Genomic DNA, 20,169 nt, shown 5'->3' with positions numbered 1-20,169 from the left:
TGCACCGCTATTGTCTAGTGCACCTCCTGCATGGGGTGCTTTCAGCAGTTAGTCCAGTCGATCAGGCCCGAGCCAGTCACAGTAGCCACGTCCTCTGAGATCTTGTTTTAAGTGCGGTGACACTCGTCATGTGGTGAGGGATTGCCCCAGACTCAGAAGGGGTGCACCTCCACAGACCACTCAGGCACCACGTGCTCCACCGGGTCCTCAGGCTATGGTTACAGCACCAGCTACCACTCCACCTACACAACCAGATCGAGGTGGAGGTTGGACAGGTAGAGGTCGCCCTAGAGGGGGAAGCCAGGCCAGATATTATTCCCTTCCTGCTAGGACGGAGGCAGTTGCATCTGACTCTGTCATCACAGGTATTGTTCTGGTCTGTCGTAGAGATGCAACAGTCTTATTTGATCCAGGCTCCACTTATTCTTATGTGACCTCTTATTTTGCTCCGTATTTGGGGGTATCCCGTGATTCTTTGAGTTCTCCTGCCTATGTGCCTACATCCGTGGGAGATTCTATTGTTGTTGACCGTGTGTATTGGTCGTATTTGGTTGTTCTTAGTGGTTTTGAGATCAGAGCCAATTTATTATTGCTCAATATGGTGGATTTCGATGTTATTTTGGGCATGGACCAGTTGTCGCCTTATCACGTTATCCTTGATTGTCACGCCAAGATGGTGATGTTGGCTATGCTAGGTCTACCGCGGCTAGAGTGGAGATGTACCTTAGATCATGTTCCTAGCAGGGTTGTCTCATTTCTGAAGGCTCAGCGGATGGTTGAGAAGGAGTGTGATGCATATCTGGCATATGTGAGGGATTTTAGTACTGACAGTCCTACCGTCGAGTCAGTTCCGATAGTGAGGGATTATCGAGACGTATTTCTGGTGAATCTTTCGGGCATGCCGCCCGACAGAGATATCGACTTTGGCATTGATTTGTTACCGGGCACTCAGCTTATTTTTATTCCACCCTACCGTATGGCCCCAGCAGAGTTGAAAGAGTTAAAGGAACAGTTGCAAGAGTTGCTTGATAAGGGATTCATTCGGCCTAGTGTGTCGCCTTGGGGTGCTCCTGTTTTGTTTGAAAAGAAGAAGGATAGTTTTATGCGAATGTGTATTGATTATCGCAAGTTGAACAAGGTTACAGTGAAGAACATGTATCCATTGCCACGTATTGATGATCTATTTGATCAGCTTCAGGGTGCCAGAGTGTTCTCTAAGATCGACTTGCATGTAGGCTATCATCAGTTGAAGATTCGGGAGCCAGATATCCTGAAGACTGGTTTCAAGACTCGGTATGGTTATTACGAGTTCCTTGTGATGTCTTTTGGGCTGACCAATGCCCCAACAACATTCATGCACTTGATGAACAGTGTATTTCATCCCTATCTTTACTCGTTCATCATAGTGTTTATTGACGACATTCTGGTGTACTCCCAGAGCCGGGAGGATCATGAGCAGCACCTGAGGACTCTGCTTCAGACCTTGAGAGAAAAGAAGTTATATGCAAAATTTTTGAAGTGTGAATTCTGGCTAGATTCGGTGGCATTTTTGGGTCATGTAGTATCGATTGAGGGGATCAAGGTAGATCCGAAGAAGATTGAAGCAGTGCAGAGTTGGACCAGACCATCCTCAACTATGGAAATCTGGAGTTTTCTTCGTTTGGCGGGGTATTACTGTCGATTTGTAGAGGGTTTCTTGTCTATTGCAGCACCTATGACCAGATTCACCCAGAAGGGTGCTCCGTTTAGGTGGACCAAGGAGTATGAGGAGAGCTTTCAAAAGCTCCAGATTGCTTTGACTATAGCCCCAATGTTGGTATTGCCTACTGGTTTGGGGTCCTATACGGTGTATTGTGATGCGTCATGCATTGGTCTCGGTGCGGTGTTGATGCAAGACTGTAGGGTGATTGCCTACGCATCTAGACAACTGAAGGTACACGAAAAGAACTATCATGTCTATGACCTCGAGTTAGCAGCTATTGTTCATGCCTTGAAGATCTGGCGGCACTATTTGTATGGTGTCCCTTGTAAGGTCTACACCGATCACCGAAGTCTACAACATTTGTTTAAACAGAAGGATTTTAACTTGCGGCAGCGGAGATGGTTGGAGTTGCTTAAGGATTATGACATCACCATTCTCTATCATCCCAGGAAGGCCAATGTGGTGGTCGATGCCTTGAGTCTCAAGGTGGAGAGTTTGAGCAGCTTAGCATATCTACCGGTAGCAGAGAGGCCTTTAGCCTTGGATGTTCGGGCCTTGACCAACCAGTTTATCATATTATATATTTCCGAGCCGAGTCGAGTTTTGGCTTGTGTGATTTCTAAGTCTTCTCTTTATGATCGTATTAGAGAGCGTCAGTATGATGACCCCCATATGCTTGTCCTTAAGGACACGGTTCAGCACGGTGATGCCAAGAAAGTCACTATTGTAGATGACGGTGTATTACGGATGCAGGGCAAGCTGTGTGTGCCCAATGTAGATAGTTTGCGTGAGTTGATTCTCTAGGAGGCTCACAGTTCGCGGTACTCCATTCATCCAGGTGTCACGAAGATGTATCAGGACTTGAGGCAGCACTATTGGTGGAGGCAGATGAAGAAAGACATAGTGTAATATGTAGCTCGGTGCCTAAATTGTCAAACATGTGAAGTATGAGCATCAGCGACCGGGTGAATTGCTTTAAAGGTTAGAGATTCTAGAGTGGAAATGGGAGTGGATCACTATATATTTCATTGTTGAGCTCCCATGGACTCAGATAAAGTTCGATGCAGTTTGGATGATTGTGGATAGATTGACCAAGTCAAGCTCATTTCATTCCTATGGTTACTACTTACTCCTCGGAGCAGCTGGCTCAGGTTTACATTCGCTAGATTGTCAGGCTTCATGGCGTACTAGTATCTATCATCTCTGACCGGGGTACGCAGTTTACATCGCGGTTTTGGAGAGCCGTACAACGTGAGTTGGGTACTTGGGTGGAGTTGAGTACAACATTTCACCCTCAGACGGACGGGCGGTCCGAGCGCACTATTTAGATATTGGAGGATATGTTTCGTGCATGTGTGATGGATTTTGGTGGTGCTTGGGATCAGTTCTTGCCACTTGCGGAGTTTGCCTACAACAACAGTTATCAGTCGAGCATTCAGATGGTACCGTATGAGGCTTTGTATGGTAGGCGGTGCGGGTCTCCATTGGGTTAGTTCGAGCCGGGTGAGGCTAGGCTATTGGGTACAGACTTGGTTCAGGATGCTTTGGAAAAGGTTAAATTGATTCAGTATCGACTTCGTACAGCCCAATCCAGACAGAAGAGTTATGCTGATCGGAATGCTCGCGACGTTGCATTCATGGTTAGGGAGCAGGTCTCACTCTGGGTTTCTCCGATGAAGGGTGTTATGAGGTTCGGAAAGAAGGGTAAGTTGAGTCCTAGGTATATCAGGCCTTTTGAGATTCTTGAGAGGGTTGGAGATGTGGCTTAGAGACTTGCACTACAACCTAGTCTCTCTGCAGTTCATCCAGTGTTCCATGTTTCCATGCTCTGGAAGTATCACGGCGATCCATCTCATATGTTAGACTTTAGCTCAGTCCAGTTAGACAAGGATCTATCTTATGTTGAGGAGCCGAAGGATATTTTGGACAGGCAAGTTCGAAAGTTGAGGTCGAAGAACATCGCTTCAATGAATGTTTAGTGGAGGGGTCATCCGGTCGATGAGGCGACTTGGGAGACCGAGCATGATATTCACAGCCGTTATCCTCATCTTTTCACCACTTCATGTATGTCTCTATACTCGTTCGAGGACGTACGTTTGTTTAAGAGGGGGAGGATGTAACGACCCGGCCGGTCATTTTGAGAGTATTAGCCCCAAACCCCTATTTATTTCTCCCTCTATTTCATTTTGTGGTTACGTAACTTACCGGGAGGTTTGGTTTTTGGTTTCAGAGTGAAATGGGACACATGATCCCTAAAATGAAAGTTTAAGTCGTAGAAATTAACCGTAGTTTGATTTGTGTGAAGACAACTCCGGAATGGAGTTTTGACTATTCCAATAGCTCCATATGGTGATTTTGGGCTTAGGAGCGTGTTCGGATGTTGATTTGGAGGTCCGTAGGTCATTTTGGCGTCAAATGGCGAAAGTTGGAAAGTTGGGTAATTTTTGGAAAGTTTGGCCGGGAGTGAACTTTTTGATATCGAGGTCGGATTCCGATTCCGAAAATTGAGTAGGTCCATAATGTCAATTATGACTTGTATGCAAAATTTGAGGTCAATCAGACTTGTTTTGATAGATTTCGGCGTCGGATGTGGAAGTTAGAAGCTCAAAAGTTTATTAGGCTTGAATCGATGCGCAATTCGTGGTTTTAGCGTTATTTGATGTGATTTGAAGGCTCGACTAAGTTTGTATGATGTTTTAGGACTTGTTGGTATAATTGGTTGAGGTCTCGGGGGCCTCGGGGGTGATTCGGACCATATTCAGTACATTTCGAAACTTTGAATAATTGCTAGAGCTACTGATTTTGTTGGTATCTGGTTTCCTTCATCGCGTTCGCAAGAGAGGTCTCACGTTCGCGAAGGGTATCTGGGAGGCAGGTGAGGTTTGTTCTTCTCGTTCGCGAATATGGCCACGCGTTCGTGAAGGTGTAGGAAGTTGTTCACCGCGTTCGCATATGAGGGATCGCGTTCTCGTAGGCCTGGGCTCAGTATACATTGCGTTCGCATGGGGGATCTTGCGTTCGCGAAAAGGAATCTGGCGGCTCAGAATTTTCGTGCTTCGTGAACGCGAGGCACATTCCCCTTTCGCAAAGAAGAAAACACCTGGACAGCAGATTAAATTTTAAAATCGAGGGTTTTTCTCTCATTTTCATTTTGGGACCTTGAGAGCTCGGATTTAGGCGAGAATTGGAGGGATTTTCAGAGGAAGCATTTGGGTAAGGATTCTTAACTCATTTTTTATTATATTCCACTAATATATCATTAATTTCTTCATTAAGGAATTGGGTTGAGAAATTGGGAGGAAAGGTGGAAAAATCCTTTGGCCGAATTGTAAGGTTTTGATCGAGATTTTTGTATCGAATTTGAGTAATTTTGGTATGGGTGCACTCGATATCGAATGAGTGTTCGTATTTTGTGCATTTTACCAAATCTGAGTCGAGGGCCCAGGTTAACTTTTTGGGGCAATTTTTTAATCCTTTGCTAAAGTCATAGTTTCATTATTTAAATTAGTTTCTTATAGTTATATTTATAGTATGTAATTATTTTTGGCTAGATTCGAGCCGATCGGAGTCGGAAAATCAAGGGAAAGACATTCTTATTGACTGATTGAGCTTGGTTTGAGGTAAGTGACTTGTCTAACCTTGTGTGGGGGAAACTTCCCTTAGGTTTTGGTATTGTTATGGTATTTGCAATACGTGAAGGCCGTGTACGGGAGGTGACGAGTGCGTACTCGGGTTAAATGTTGAAAATTCGGTTCCTGCTAAGTAGTTTTATTTTTAATCCCTTAACTGAGTTACTCTAGCATGTGTAGTCATCATGTTTAACCTAATGTCGCATGTCTACGTGTCTTATCTCTTACTTGCAATTTGTGCAACATGCTTAATTGGATTACCTGCTTCATTGATTTTGTATTCAGTCCTTAACTGTAGGATTCTTTGTTGTAATTTTATTGTCCTATTGGTTATTCGTTACATATTTACTTTTGGGACTACGAGACGGTACCTCGGGAGCGCCCATGTTGCGTATTTACTTTTGGGACTACGAGGCGGTACCTCGGGAGTTTTCATGTTGTGTATTTACTTTTGGGACTACGAGGCGATACCTCGGGAGCGCCCATGTTATTTACCTTTATTTGTTGTGTTGTTATCTTTCTATAATTTCTCATTGTTCACTTCTCAGTCATTTCATTATATTATTATATCTTCTGTCTTGTTTCTTTTTAATTCCAGTAGGGCCCTGACCTGACCTCGTCACTACTCTACTGAGATTAGACTTGGCACTTACTAGGTACCGCTGTGGTATACTCATATTGCTCTTTTACACATCTTTTTGTGCAGACTCAGGTTCTTCCTACCAGGTCAGGTATCAGTGAGCTAGCCCGTGCGTGGAGACTTCAAGGTATATATGTCAGCGTCCGTAAACCTCGGAGTCCCCCTCTATCCTTATTATATTGTTTTCCTTATTTTCATTAGATTCTGATGTATAGAGACATTTAGTATTTCTCTTTAGAGCTTGTAACTTATTTCTACCGGAATTTGGAAGTTGTAACTATTTTGAATCGCAGTTTTTATATATTTCATATGTTGATGTTTGAGTTTCAGTTTTATATTCCGTTATTCCGCACAATTGATGGGCTTACCTAATCTTAAAAATTAGGTGCCGTCACAATATCCTACGGAGGAAAATTGGAGTCGTGACAAGGCTCTATGTCTTGCTTTACTTTCCAGTATTTTGTTGAAGTTCCATTGTAATAGTAATAAGTTTTTATCAAAGTACAAGTTTTACGCTAGAAAATGGATATGTTGATTTTATTAGTCAAGCTGTCACCTTCTTTAGAACAAAATTGTTGTAAAGCCCATGGATGGAGTGAATATCTCCTGTATAACAAAAGGGCTCTTAGTCAAAGATAAATAGAAGAATGAATATGAGAATTTCCGTAATGAGATAAAGTTTGAATTTTTACTTTCTTCTTCCAATTACCAGAATCAATCAGTGTCAAAAGAGTGTGGTCAATGGTCATAGCAATCACTAAGATCTAAAAACAGGGAAGTCTTGATTACAGTTTCTTCAGGCCCTTCATCAACCGTACTTATGGTGAATCAAACAAAAAAAAATGTAAAAGAAAAAGAACAATATACGAATTAAAGACCAAAATCTCTAGGATGCAAAACCTCTCTCTTGTTTCGACTGGACAGTCTTTTTTTCTTTTTTCTTTTTTTCCTACCCACTTTTGTTTTTATTTTTGTTTCGGAAAAATTGATACAGATTTTTGGTTTAATTTAATGCAGTCATGCAGTTTTTCTTTCAGGCTTATTACAACCCAATTTACACCGCAGTCCTTTAGACACACCTCTCTTGTGGAAAATCTCTTACATACTTCTTCGAGATCTGACCCCTTTTTTTTTATTTTTCCAAAACAAGGTGTATGTTGTTAGTCCCGCCAATATTACTGTATTTGTAAATAATAATTCTGGAAAATATAAGTTATCGTAATGAAACAGTAATTAATTCGAGCCCACTGAATTCACAGTGTTTCCTTAAGGAATTTAATCCCCTCCAAGTACCCAAGGTTATGGATTATTTCCTCCCAGGATAGAACGAATCACACACTGGTGTAGCGGTACTTCAAACCCCAGTGTTTCAGCGAACACAAAGTTCGATTGCAAATCACACTTACAGTTGCTTTGTTTGAAGTTAAAACAATGCAGAACAAAGGAGTAGTTACTCAGAAAATCGTATGGAAATGCTGAGAGGAAGGAGTGCAATGTATAGCCAAAGTTGAGCGTTTTCAGTTTTGTTTGTATATCTTTCTTCAACAGTTGTTGCACATATTTATAGCAGTCAGCTTTGAAGATGAACGACCCTCCACCCTCCATGGTGGAGCATGCACTAGCTTGTTTGTGGAGCAAGCACTTGGCCATGGTGGGAAGAGCATTAGGCGGCTGCTATTGCAGTTGGTGGTCAATACACGGATTGGAACATATCCATTACAAATGCGGATAATCTTACGTTAATATTTACTATTAACAAATAAATTAGATCCAAAAAATTAATCAATCAATCATTTGACCGAATCCGAAGCCGAAGCCGAAGCCGAAGCCGAGCCGAGCGAGCGACGACGACGACGGCGCGAGGCTTGCTTTCTTCTTAACTCTTTAAAAGCTACAAGAAGAGCAATTATATATATACCCACCAAAAATCTTTTCTTCTTCCAATATGGGACAATGTCTCATTGTCAAGAGGGGGAAACTTAAAATTTTACTCAAAAATTTTATTTTCCCTCCATTTCCCATTCACCCTCATTTTAAGACTATTTCATCTTAAATAACAAAAACTTCAACAATCCCCCACATGAATGGGGAATGGCTATATCACGGAAGTATGCATGGAAAAACTGTGTGATTTGCAAGCAAGGATTAATCGCATCTGGATAAGTAGGTTTCCCTTTGAACTTTCCGTAGTGAACTTATGTTGGATATACTCGGTCAATCGGTAGATTTGATATCTTTGAACCGTCGATCTTTGGTGTATACCTAGACAACCATAAGTCACACAATCAACCCTTAACCGTCTTTGGTTCTCATTGTTGTGTTCGTTTCAGCCATGAACACCGCCTGGTTTCATAAGTGCGTAGAGAATTGGCCTTACAAAGTTCTCCTTGAAGCGGCTAACACTTCACACTTACATAGGTGATTCCTAAACGTGTCATCCTGTAGATACACTATTTGATATACCCCGTATCAAATTTAGAAATCATTAAAAAGCCTTAATGCTTTATCCTTGGTACTGAACATTGTCTCATCACGAGAACGGACTAAAATTTTATTTGACAATGTTGAACCGTCATTAATGACTTTGTTTGATCTCCTTGAACCTAGATCTTGGGATCTCCAGTCTTCTAGGTAGAGTTACCGCCACAATGACTTGTTCTCGGCCATAGCCCCATTCCCCTTGATGATTTCTCAACTACCTCTCTAGTTAGGCCTTTTGTAAGTGGATCCGACACATTATCACTTGACTTTACATAGTCAATCGTGATAATTCCTCTAGAGAGTAATTGCCTAACGGTTTTATGTCTTCGTCGTATATGACGAGATTTACCGTTATACATAACGCTCCCAGCCCTTCCAATTGCCGCTTGACTATCACAATGTATGCATATTGGTGCCAACGGTTTGGGCCAAAATGGAATGTCTTCCAAGAAATTTCGGAGCCATTCAGCTTCTTCACCGGCTTTATCTAAGGCTATGAATTCAGCCTCCATTGTAGAGCGGGCAATACATGTTTGTTTGGACGACTTCCAAGATACCGCTCCTCCACCAATAGTGAATACATATCCACTAGTGGACTTAGAATCAGTTGAACCGGTGATCCAATTTGCATCACAGTATCTCTCAATAACCGCAGGGAATTAACTGTAGTGCAAGTCAAAGTTCTGGGTATGTTCTAAATATCCCAAAACTCGTTTCATTGCCATCCAATGAGATTGGCCTGGATTGCTCGTATATCGACTCAGTTTACTTATAGCACAAGCTATATCTGGTCGTGTACAATTTATGATATACATTAAGCATCCCAACACACGAGCATAATCCAATTGTGATATGCTTTGGCCTTTATTCTTTGCTAATGCAAGATTCACGTCAATTGGAGTCTTTGCAACTTTAAAGCCCAAGTGCTTGAATTTTTCAAGTACTGTCTTAATATAATGAGATTGTGATAATGCCAGACCTTGAGGAGTCTTATGGATCTTAATTCCCAGAATTAAATCAGCAACTCCCAAGTCTTTCATATCAAACTTGCTATTGAGCATACGCTTAGTAGCATTTATGTTGGCAATGTCATTACTCATTATCAGCATATCATCCACATATAGGCAAACAATGACTATGTGATTTGGAACATTTTTAATGTACACACATTTATCACATTCATTTATCTTAAAACCATTTGACAACATTGTTTGGTCAAATTTCGCATGCCATTGTTTGGGTGCTTGTTTTAGTCCGTAAAGAGACTTAACAAGTCTACATACCTTCTTTTCTTTACCTAGAATCACAAACCCTTCAGGTTGTTCCATGTAAATTTCTTTCTCCAACTCTCCATTTAAGAATGCCGTCTTAACATCCATTTGATAAATTTCAAGACCATACACTGCAGCTAATGCTACTAACATCCGTATGGACGTAATTCTTGTAACTGGAGAGTATGTATCAAAGTAGTCTAGACCTTCTCGTTGTCTATACCCTTTGACTACGAGTCTTGCCTTGAATTTATCAATAGTGCCATCATTTTTTATTTTTCTCTTAAAAATCCATTTAGAACCCAAAGGTTTATTTCCAGGAGGAAGATCAACCAATTCTCATGTATGGTTGATCAATATGGATTCTATTTCACTATTGACTGCCTCTTTCCAAAATAATGATTCCGAAGAAGTCATAGCTTCTTTAAATGTTTGAGGCTCATTCTCCAATAAGAAAGTCACAAAATCTGGTCCAAATGAAGTAGATGTTCTTTGACGTTTACTACGTCTTGGATCCTCCTGATTACATGTACTTTCTTTTGTTTCTTCCCGAGGTCGTTTAGATCCTTCACCAAACGACTCACATTCCTTTTTATATGGATATATATTTTCAAAGAACTCAACATTATCTGATTCTATAACCGTATTATTATGAATGTCGGGATTTTCTGATTTATGAATCAGAAATCGATATGCTTTACTATTTGTCGCATATCCTATGAAAACACAATCAACGATTTTCGGTCCTATCTTTACCCTTTTGGGTTTAGGAACTTGCACTTTTGCCAAACACCCCCACACTTTAAAATAATTCAAGTTGGGCTTCCTTCCTTTCCATTTTTCATATGGAATGGATTGTGTTTTGCTATGGGGCACTCGATTTAATATTCGATTAGCCGTAAGAATGGCTTCCCCCCACAAGTTCTGTGGCAAACCAGAACTTATCAACAACGCATTCATCATCTCCTTTAATGTGCGATTCTTTCTTTCCGCAATCCCATTAGATTGGGGCGTGTAAGGGGCTGTTGTTTGATGAATAATTCCATATTCTAAACATATTTCTTCAAAAGGAGATTCATATTCACCACCCCTATCACTTCTTATCATTTTTACTTTCTTGTTAAGTTGCGTTTCAACTTCATTTTTGTATTGCCTGAATGCGTCTATTGCTTCATCTTTACTATTCAGTAAGTAAACATAGCAATATCGAGTACCATCGTCAATAAAAGTTATGAAATACTTCTTTCCACCGCGAGATGGTATTGACTTCATGTCACAAATATCTGTGTGAATTAAGTCTAAAGGATTTGAATTCCTTTCAACTGACTTATAAGGATGTTTAACATACTTAGATTCCACACATGTTTGACATTTTGATTTTTCGCATTCAAACTTAGGCAGTACTTCCAAGTTAATTATTTTCCGCAAGGTTTTATAATTGACATGACCCAAGCGTACATGCCATAAATCATTTGACTCAAGTAAGTAAGAAGAAGCTGAAATATTATTATTGTTTTCCACAACCATTACATTCAGATTGAAAAGACCCTCGGTAAGGTAACTTTTTCCTACAAATATTTCATTCTTACTTATGACAACCTTGTCGGACACAAAAACGCACTTAAAACCGTGCTTAACAAGAAGTCCAGTAGAGACTAAATTCTTTCTCATTTCGGGAACATGAAGGGCATTGTTCAAAGTCATGACCTTGCCAGAAGTCATTTTCAGAAATATCTTCCCATATCCTTCAACTTTTGCTGTTGAAGCATTTCCCATATAAACTGTCTCTCCGGGTCCAGCAGGAGCATAAGTAGCAAAGGCCTCTCTAACTGCACAAACATGGCGAGTGGCTCCAGAATCAAACCACCACTGTTTAGGATTTTTCACCAAGTTACATTCAGAAAGTATGGCACACAAGTTATCAACATCATCATGCTTTACTACCATGTTTGCTTGACCCCTTTTCTTATCTTTCTTCGGAGCACGACACTCCGTAGAGTTGTGTCCGATTTTTCCACAGTTGTAGCAGTTTCCACTGAACCGCTTCTTGCTTGGGTTGTATTTCTGAACAGAAGCCTTCTTCCTCTTTTTGTTATCTTCAACAATATTTGCTCCCATTATTGTTGAATTTCCACGGCTTCTCCTTTCAGCAGCTTTATTGTCCTCTTCGATTCTCAACCGAACAATGATATCTTCAAGGGACATTTCCTTTCGTTTGTGTTTTAAATAATTTTTGAAGTCCTTCCACAACGGAGGCAACTTCTCAATCATTGCTGCTACTTGGAATGCTTCATTGATGACAAGACCTTCAACAAGTAGATCATGAATAATCACTTGCAATTCCTTGACTTGGGTAATAACAGACTTGCCATCTACCATTTTGTAGTCCAAAAACTTTGCGACAACGAATTTCTTCATCCCGGCATCTTCAGTTTTATATTTATTTTCAAGCGCATTCCACAATTCTTTTGACGTCTCCACGCCACTGTATACATTATACAGATTATCATCCAGTCCGCTAAGAATATAATTCTTGCATAAAAAATCAGAATGCTTCCACGCTTCAATCACGAGAAAGCGTTCATTCTCTGGAGTTTTATCTGGCAGATCAGGAACATCTTCCTTGATGAACTTCTGTAGACATAACGTAGTTAAGTAGAAGAACATCTTCTGCTGCCAGCGCTTGAAATCAATCCCGAAAAATTTTTCGGATTTTTCTGCCGGTGCCAACGCCGGTGTTCGGCTTGTCGATGCGTTAGCAGTCACCGTCGGAACAACTTGGTTTTCACTTTCAGTCGTCATTTTTTTTTTTCTGTAAAAGAATGACACAAACAAACGTTTTCAGACTGGAGTAAAAATCACGTAGATTTTAATCTCCAACAAAACACCACGAAGGCTTTACTCTCTAAAATGGGAGTACACAAAACCACAAAGGTTTTAGTTTGCAGAATAATAAGAATAACACAAATACAGAAATAAATATTAAATTCCTTAAGGTTGTTAGTCCCGCCAATATTGTTGTATTTGTAAATAATAATTCTGGAAAATATAAGTTATCGTAATGAAACAGTAATTAATTCGAGCCCACTGAATTTACATTGTTTCCTTAAGAAATTTAATCCCCTCCAAGTACCCAAGGTTATGGATTATTTCCTCCCAGGATAGAACGAATCACACACTGGTGTAGCGGTACTTCAAACCCCAGTGTTTCAGCGAACACAATGTTCGGTAGCAAATCACACTTACAGTTGCTTTGTTTGAAGTTAAAACAATGCAGAACAAATGAGTAGATACTCAGAAAATCGTATGGAAATGCTGAGAGGAAGGAGTGCAATGTATAGCCAAAGTTGAGCGTTTTCAGTTTTGTTTGTATATCTTTCTTCAACAGCTGCTGCACATATTTATAGCAGTCAGCTTTGAAGATGAACGACCATCCACCCTCCATGGTGGAGCATGTACTAGCTTGTTTGTGGAGCAAGCACTTGGCCATAGTGGGAAGAGCATTAGGCGGCTGCTATTGCAGCTGGTGGTCAATACACGGATTGGAACATATCTGTTACAAATGCGGATAATCTTACATTAATATTTACTATTAACAAATAAATTTGGTGCCGAAGCCGAGCGAGCGACGACGACGACGGCGCGAAGCTTGCTTTCTTCTTAACTCTTTAAGAGCTACAAGAAAAGCAATTATATATATACCCACCAAAAATCTTTTCCTCTTCCAATATAGGACAATGTCTCATTGTCAAGAGGGGGAAACTTAAAATTTTACTCAAAAATTTTATTTTCCTTCCATTTCTCATTCACCCTCATTTTAAGACTATTTCATCTTAAATAACAAAAACCTCAACATATGTCACATGTGAGTTCGAGTCACCTCAATAGCAAGTTGGGGAGTTCTTGGAGGGAGGGAACCGAGGGTCTATCAGAAACAGCCTCTTTATTTTAGGGTAGGGGTAAAGTCTGCGTACAAACTACTCTCCCCAAACTCCACTAGTAAGATTATACCGGGGTTGTTGTTGTTGTTGTTGTTTGTTGTATACCTCGTGACACATGTTATTGTGTTAAAAAATAAAAATACTGAAAAAGATAACTCCCCTGCTCTTCCTAAGTTTCAATAATTACACTTTAACCAAAACAACTTTTCTTGCAAATATACCATCTTCTCCTACTGCTCCTGTTCAAATACTGCTTATGTTCCATCCAGTGATAAAATTTAAGTATGCGAGTAACTATCTAAAGACGATCCTTTTTTTAAAGAAGATAAAATGAAATATATTAAAAGGAAATATTTTATGGTCAATTGACCTACAAATGAGTAACTCACTAATATAAAAGAGAGAACAAGATACTCATTGTAGTGATGAAAGCTTGGAGGAGCTTTGACGACCACAGATTCATTTCTCTCAACTTTGGGAAAGTCCCCTCTCAATCTATGATAGAGCTTTTTGATAGAGAAGTATTTCAGATTCAGCAGTTCTTCATAGCCATATCCTGCTAGCTCAAAGTTTTCCTTGGCCTTCATTATCTTCCTCTAAAGCATTCTCTCGCAATGGATTACTACACCACCTCTGAACAATTTAAGACCATCTTACAAGTAAATATTGAAAAAGTTTCTACACTTGGCTGCAAATGTCGATAAACAGAAAAAGGTCTTCGAAAGATGTCTTTGTTTTCTTTTCTCAAAAAAGGAGGCGGATGTTAAAGACAGAAATGAACCTCGGACCTCAAAGTCATTTTGAACACCATTCACCGCTGGGCTGCACACCTCAATTGTGTCAAGAGTGTTTAAGATCTGTTAACATAAATAATAATATTTGACCAATATACATCACACAATTTCTATCGAAGACTACCCTTCCATCACTGTAGCTCTGCCACTGCTTATAGGTACTATTGATTACTTTTAAGAAAATATTATTTCTTCCCTGAGAGAATGGTTCCATTATTCAGAAAATGAGAAAGCTAAATAATTATAAAATTAAATCACGTACATTATATTATCCCCTTGTAGGATCAGAATACTGAACCAAATCTCCCCTATTAGCACAACTTTAAATGGGAAGGCCTTAATAAGTGAAAAATAACATTATTATTTTCATAATTAACATATATTTTACAGTATCACCAACTCAATATCTGGAAGTACTTCATCTTCAAGCTGGAGCTTAGCAAGATTTCTTGCAGTTTGCTGCTTCTCAAGTTCCAAAGGGACGCGAGAATACATTGGATTCCCAGGATCGATGATGATTTTCTCGAGTGCAATAGCATTTTCCAGAAAGTACCTCACGAGTTCAAGATGAACTACACCACTATAATAACCGCACAACCTGACCACTTTGAGGTGATGCAGTGGACATTTTGTGGCTTTATTACACTCTCTGTTTGATCGGAAGGGACATGACAGCATCAACTGCCATATAAATAGAACAGTTGTAAAACTCAAATAACAAAAGTACATGAAAATGAGAAGAAAAACTCACTAAGGTAAAGAAAGTATATGCATCCGTGAATAGTTGATATTACAGTAACTCAATAAATAAAATGACTTTCACTTGCATAACGTATGTAAACAGCAGGGTGAAAGACAGGTCCAGAACTATGAGTAATAGATTAGAGGCAGATGACAAATGAAACATGATTTTGGCAGTTGCTCATGTCGTTTCTTTAGTTCTCATAGGCCTACTAGGAACTACATGTCTCTACTTTTATATTCCTTCATGATGTAAACTGGCCTGCTCTGTGTACTTCTGTAAAACAAACATCACCACAAGTCAGGTTAATTGTGTCCCAAAGTCACCCAGAATGGCACTAAAAGTTCGGCATGCTCTCACTATCTTCCTCGTTGGAAACTTTACCATGTATACTCTGATATCTCTACCACTTATCATCCCTCTTTTTGACAAAGGGTTAGAGACGTATTCCATATATCTCAAGTATCACTACATGATGAACCAAATACAAAAGTTCCTACATGACTGCTGCCTTTATCTTTTGGTGGTAGTGATCATATATTTAGATTAACACTCACATGAGAACAACAATCTACAGGAAGTAAGGAACAACACCAATATGGCCATATCATATATGGGACTTAAACCTGATACCCTTGTTTGACCGAATGAAACAATTCCGGTTACCATGTAATATATCTAGAAGTCAACATTATTCAATCACCATTACTAGTTATCCGTGATCTAGACTCCCCGTAAGAAAATCTTTATTCAAACAAGCCATAAAAAATAGGTAACAAAAGAAAACACCAGTGACTTGTCATATTAGAAATTTGAGCTACTTGCCAGACTTGCTGACCTTTTTTAACTATTCGTACAAATTCACCAGTAACTTGGTTCAACACACACTTGATCTTAACCAAAAGGCCGAGAAAGGTTAAACGCTACCTTGGCATCACATAAGTGTATTTTCCTTCTGTAGGAAAGCACCTTTTGTTGCTTCTCCCAACATTTATAACTTAGAAAGATAAATGTCCTGAAGACTATTAAATATCATATCTTCTGCTAGTTTTGATCAAGGAAAGCAACAACACCGTTAACATGTGGATTTCCATCTCAAATTTCTTCAAACAAAATAACCAACATGAAAGAGTCAATGGACTAGGGAAGTTTTGTAGCTGTTCACATGTTCTATTTGATGGAAAGCTTCAATTTTTTTGGGTTTAGCATCATTGAACTCCTTAGCATTCTGCTTTGCTAATATACTTGTTCCTCCTCAAATATAAACCTTGTTTCTTCAATATCAAAAACTTGGAAGTGCTGAGTCGCTGGAAGCAAATTTAGACGACAACTATGTCTAGACAGTTGTCAGTACAGTATCTCCTCTTCCCATACTTATTCCCCTCACCCCAATAGAAAATGGAAAGAACCACTGTCATACATATATACATTGTAGATGTATAAATAAATGTAAACTTGTTTAAATACATGTGCACAAGCGCAAAAATATAAAGATTTTCTCCAACATTGAATGCACCAACTGCCCTATTGACCAATGTAAACTCATTTTCTCAGTCTAAAAACAATCTTAAAAGATCTTACCCCTTTGTTTGAAGCTACCCAACATAAAATTTCAAAAAGAAAGAAAAGAAGACTGGAAGCACAAGCTTCTTCAACCAACCTTGCAGGTCCTGGCTAAACTTTAGTTGAGATCTAAATAGTGACAACTATAATTAAAGAGGAGTTACAAGCAGCCTATGATCAGCAATTAAGTAAATACGCGAGGAAAAAGGTATGGGTCAAGAAAGTGATATTGGAGGAAGCTGGGAAACAACTAAACATGCAATAAACCTTCAACTGCCCCAAGGATGTTCAGAATTTGAGCGTCCATTGCATCTACTTTGATTTCTTGTATGTTAACCCATGTCCCATAAAAACCAACTCTGCTTCTTTTCTTCTCTTTTCAAATAATATTCAATAAAGCAAATCATTCCGATCAAAAATAAAATTCAAGAAAGCAATTGAAACACATTACTGAAGAGCTCTAGGAAGATGCACTCCTAAGAAATCATTTTATCGAACTTCACTTTTGTTTTGTCTGGAGTTTATGCACCAAATAACAAGTCAAAAGATGGATTTGTGGCTCAATTTAACTGCAACCAGAGGACTTCATGATGGCCCATGGACTATTTGTGGGGATTTACTTTCACTAGATATGCTTCTGAAAGGAAGCATAATCATTGTATCTCCCCAGGAATGATCGATTTCTTGGATTTCACATTGAATTGCAACTCATTGACCCTCCTTTGGTAGGCGGCTGATACACGTGGGCTAAAAGTGCAAATTCTTCTGCTGCATCTCGCAAGGAGATATTTCTCTTTCCTATTGAGTGGGATGATTGTTTTGATAAGATATCCATGTTTGTGACTTCATTGATAGGGTAAAGAAAACTCTTCCTCCAGTTGATATGCAAACCATAGATTCCTTCAAAAAGAACAAAAATCACCCTAAGGTATTTCAGTTGATCTTCTTCAGCATCACAGAATATGAGGGTATCATCACCATATTGTAAATGAGTCACTTCTAAACTATCATTGCCCCATCTAGCTACATCAAAACCTTTTATCCTCCCATACTGATTGGTTGTTTTAATCATATTGTTAAGACCTTCCATAGCAATCACAAACAAAAAAGGTGATAAAGGACACCTTGCCTTAGTCCCCTTTCTGCTTTGAAAAAAAACCCGTTGGGGAGCCATTTATAAGAACTGAAAATCTGGCTGTTGACATGCAGAATTTAATCCAATTTATCCATTTCTAGCCAAAAATCATTCTTTCTAGCAGGCTCAAGAGGAAATTCCAATTAACATGGTCATAAGCCTTTTCAATATCAAGTTTGCACAAGATACCAGATTTCTTTTGTTTCAACCTAGAATCAACTGCTTCATTGGCTACCATTACAATATCCATGATCTGTCTACCTTTAATGAAAGCCATTTGTTGATAGTCCACCAATTGCGAAATTATCCTTTTTAGTCTATGTGCCAAAACTTTGAAAAATAATTTGTAAATGCTACCTATCAAGCTGATAGGCCTGAAATCCCTTAGTTCCTTAGCACATTTCTTCTTTGGAATAAGAGCAATAAATGTTGCATTGAAGCTTCTTTCAAAATCTTCTTTGTCATAAAAGTTTTGAAAAGCATTCATGATGTCATACTTCACTATCTCCAAACATTTGATGAAGAACCCCATAGTAAAACCATCTGGGCCAGGAGCTTTATCTATTGCACATAGCTTCAAGCACCTTAGCACTTCATTCTCTTCAAAGTTACCCTGTAGAGCTTCCTTATCCTCCTCAGTTAAAACTGGGCAATTATCATAGTGGCATGCAAGTCTCCATTGAGTAGTTTCTTTGTACAACTTCTGATAATAATCAATAATTTCTTCTTCTATTCTAGATGGCTCCTCTGTTAATTCTCCACGTATCATCAGTTGGTCAATATTGTTGAATCTTTTATGTGCATTTACTACTTTGTGAAAAAACTTAGTGTTCTTGTCACCTTCTTTCAACCATAGGGCCCTAGGTTTTTGTCTCCATGAGATTTCCTCATTTTTTATCAACTCCTCATACTCCATGAATAGTGCTGCCTTCTTGATAGTTTCTTCCTCCGTTAAAATTCTGTCTCCAAGCACCTCATCCAGTTCTGCCATTTGACTTAACAATTTCTTCCTTTGATATCCCAAATTCCCTGTCTCACTTCTGCTCCACTCCTTGAGTTTTGATTTGAGAGCTTTTAATTTACAGGCCAGTATAAAGTCAGGCCTGCCTGAAAAATTGAAAGAACTCCACCATTCTTTGACTCTGTCATTGAAACCAGTTGTTCCTAGCCACCAATTCTCAAATTTAAAATAGTTTTTGTTCATGTTCCAAGTCCCCCCTGTAGAGCTACTAGAATGTGATCAGATGTTAGTCTTTGCAGTGGAATCTGTTTTATATTACTAAAACTATCATCCCACTCCTCAGAAATCAAGAACCTATCAATTCTAGAAGTCGTGTCTTGATTATCCCCTTTAAACCAAGTGAAGCTACCATCATCTAATCGTAGATCAATTAAGTTCATGTCTTCAATGAAATCAGAAAATTCCACCATACCCCTTGTTTTACTCCTACAATTCCTTTTTTCTGAAATGAATCTGGTGACATTAAAGTCACCACAAACATCATGGTTCTCCTCCCACTTCATTGACTATTAAGTAACTGTGCAAATATGATAATATATAATGGGATAGTTGCTTTCATTATGGAAGGATATGGGTTTTGGTCAAAAAATGCATCAATTGAGTTGGATGCTCTACCTACCCATACCATGGCTTTATTTCCCCTTCCTTTTTTCAATTCCAAGAGACTTGACAAGTTTGACTTTCTTTGGCATGGTAACAAACAGAGTTGTAAAAAGCGACCGTTTCATCGCTTTGGGGGGGGGGGGAAGTAAGATACTCAAGAACAAGCATCAATAACTCAGCTCGTCGCAATTGTTTCAACTCATGCTCAACAACTTAAATAAGTAAGATACTCAAGAACAAGCATCAATAATATTTTAGAAAAAGAGAACAAGCATCAATAACTCCTTAAACCAAAATTGCTAAAACGATTAAATCAAACCATATACCAGCAAAAGAGGAAAAAGAGCTCAAAACTTTATACCTACCTGTAATTCAAATTCTTCCAACTGCAGAGCAGCCCTTATGATAGACGTGTAACCTAAGAGACTCTGGTCTTTTCGTCCGAATATAGTTAAGACAAATTTCTTGAGCTTAGTAAGTTCAGGAAAATTGTAATGCTCCAAATTTCCCTGCAAAAATAACTACAGAGAAGGCACCAGTTAGTGCTAGCAATACAGAGGTAGATAGACAAAATTATACTCCCTCCGTTTCAATTTATGTGAACCCATTTGACTGGGCACAGAGTTTAAGAAAAAAATGAATATTTT

The 20,169-nt window shown here is 39.1% G+C and overlaps 1 protein-coding gene and 1 long non-coding RNA gene across 2 annotated transcripts; one reads left to right on the top strand and one right to left on the bottom strand.

Moving 5' to 3' along the window:
* Positions 1-214: 214 nt before the first annotated feature.
* On the top strand, positions 215-6,209 carry LOC138910200 (uncharacterized). Its single transcript, XM_070201424.1, has 4 exons — positions 215-676; positions 764-883; positions 6,038-6,098; positions 6,187-6,209. The coding sequence occupies exons 1-4, from the start codon at positions 215-217 to the stop codon at positions 6,207-6,209; spliced, it is 666 nt and encodes a 221-aa protein (XP_070057525.1).
* Positions 6,210-14,671: 8,462 nt separating this feature from the next.
* LOC138910666 (uncharacterized) lies at positions 14,672-20,038 on the bottom strand. Its single transcript, XR_011415813.1, has 2 exons — positions 19,888-20,038; positions 14,672-15,139 (listed from the first exon to the last, which is right to left on the bottom strand). It is a non-coding gene; the product is annotated as an uncharacterized lncRNA (long non-coding RNA).
* Positions 20,039-20,169: the final 131 nt, after the last annotated feature.

Source organism: Nicotiana tomentosiformis, chromosome 4, assembly GCF_000390325.3.
Source record: "Nicotiana tomentosiformis chromosome 4, ASM39032v3, whole genome shotgun sequence".
Taxonomy (NCBI): domain Eukaryota; kingdom Viridiplantae; phylum Streptophyta; class Magnoliopsida; order Solanales; family Solanaceae; genus Nicotiana; species Nicotiana tomentosiformis.
This window is presented reverse-complemented; position numbering and strand designations above follow the sequence as displayed.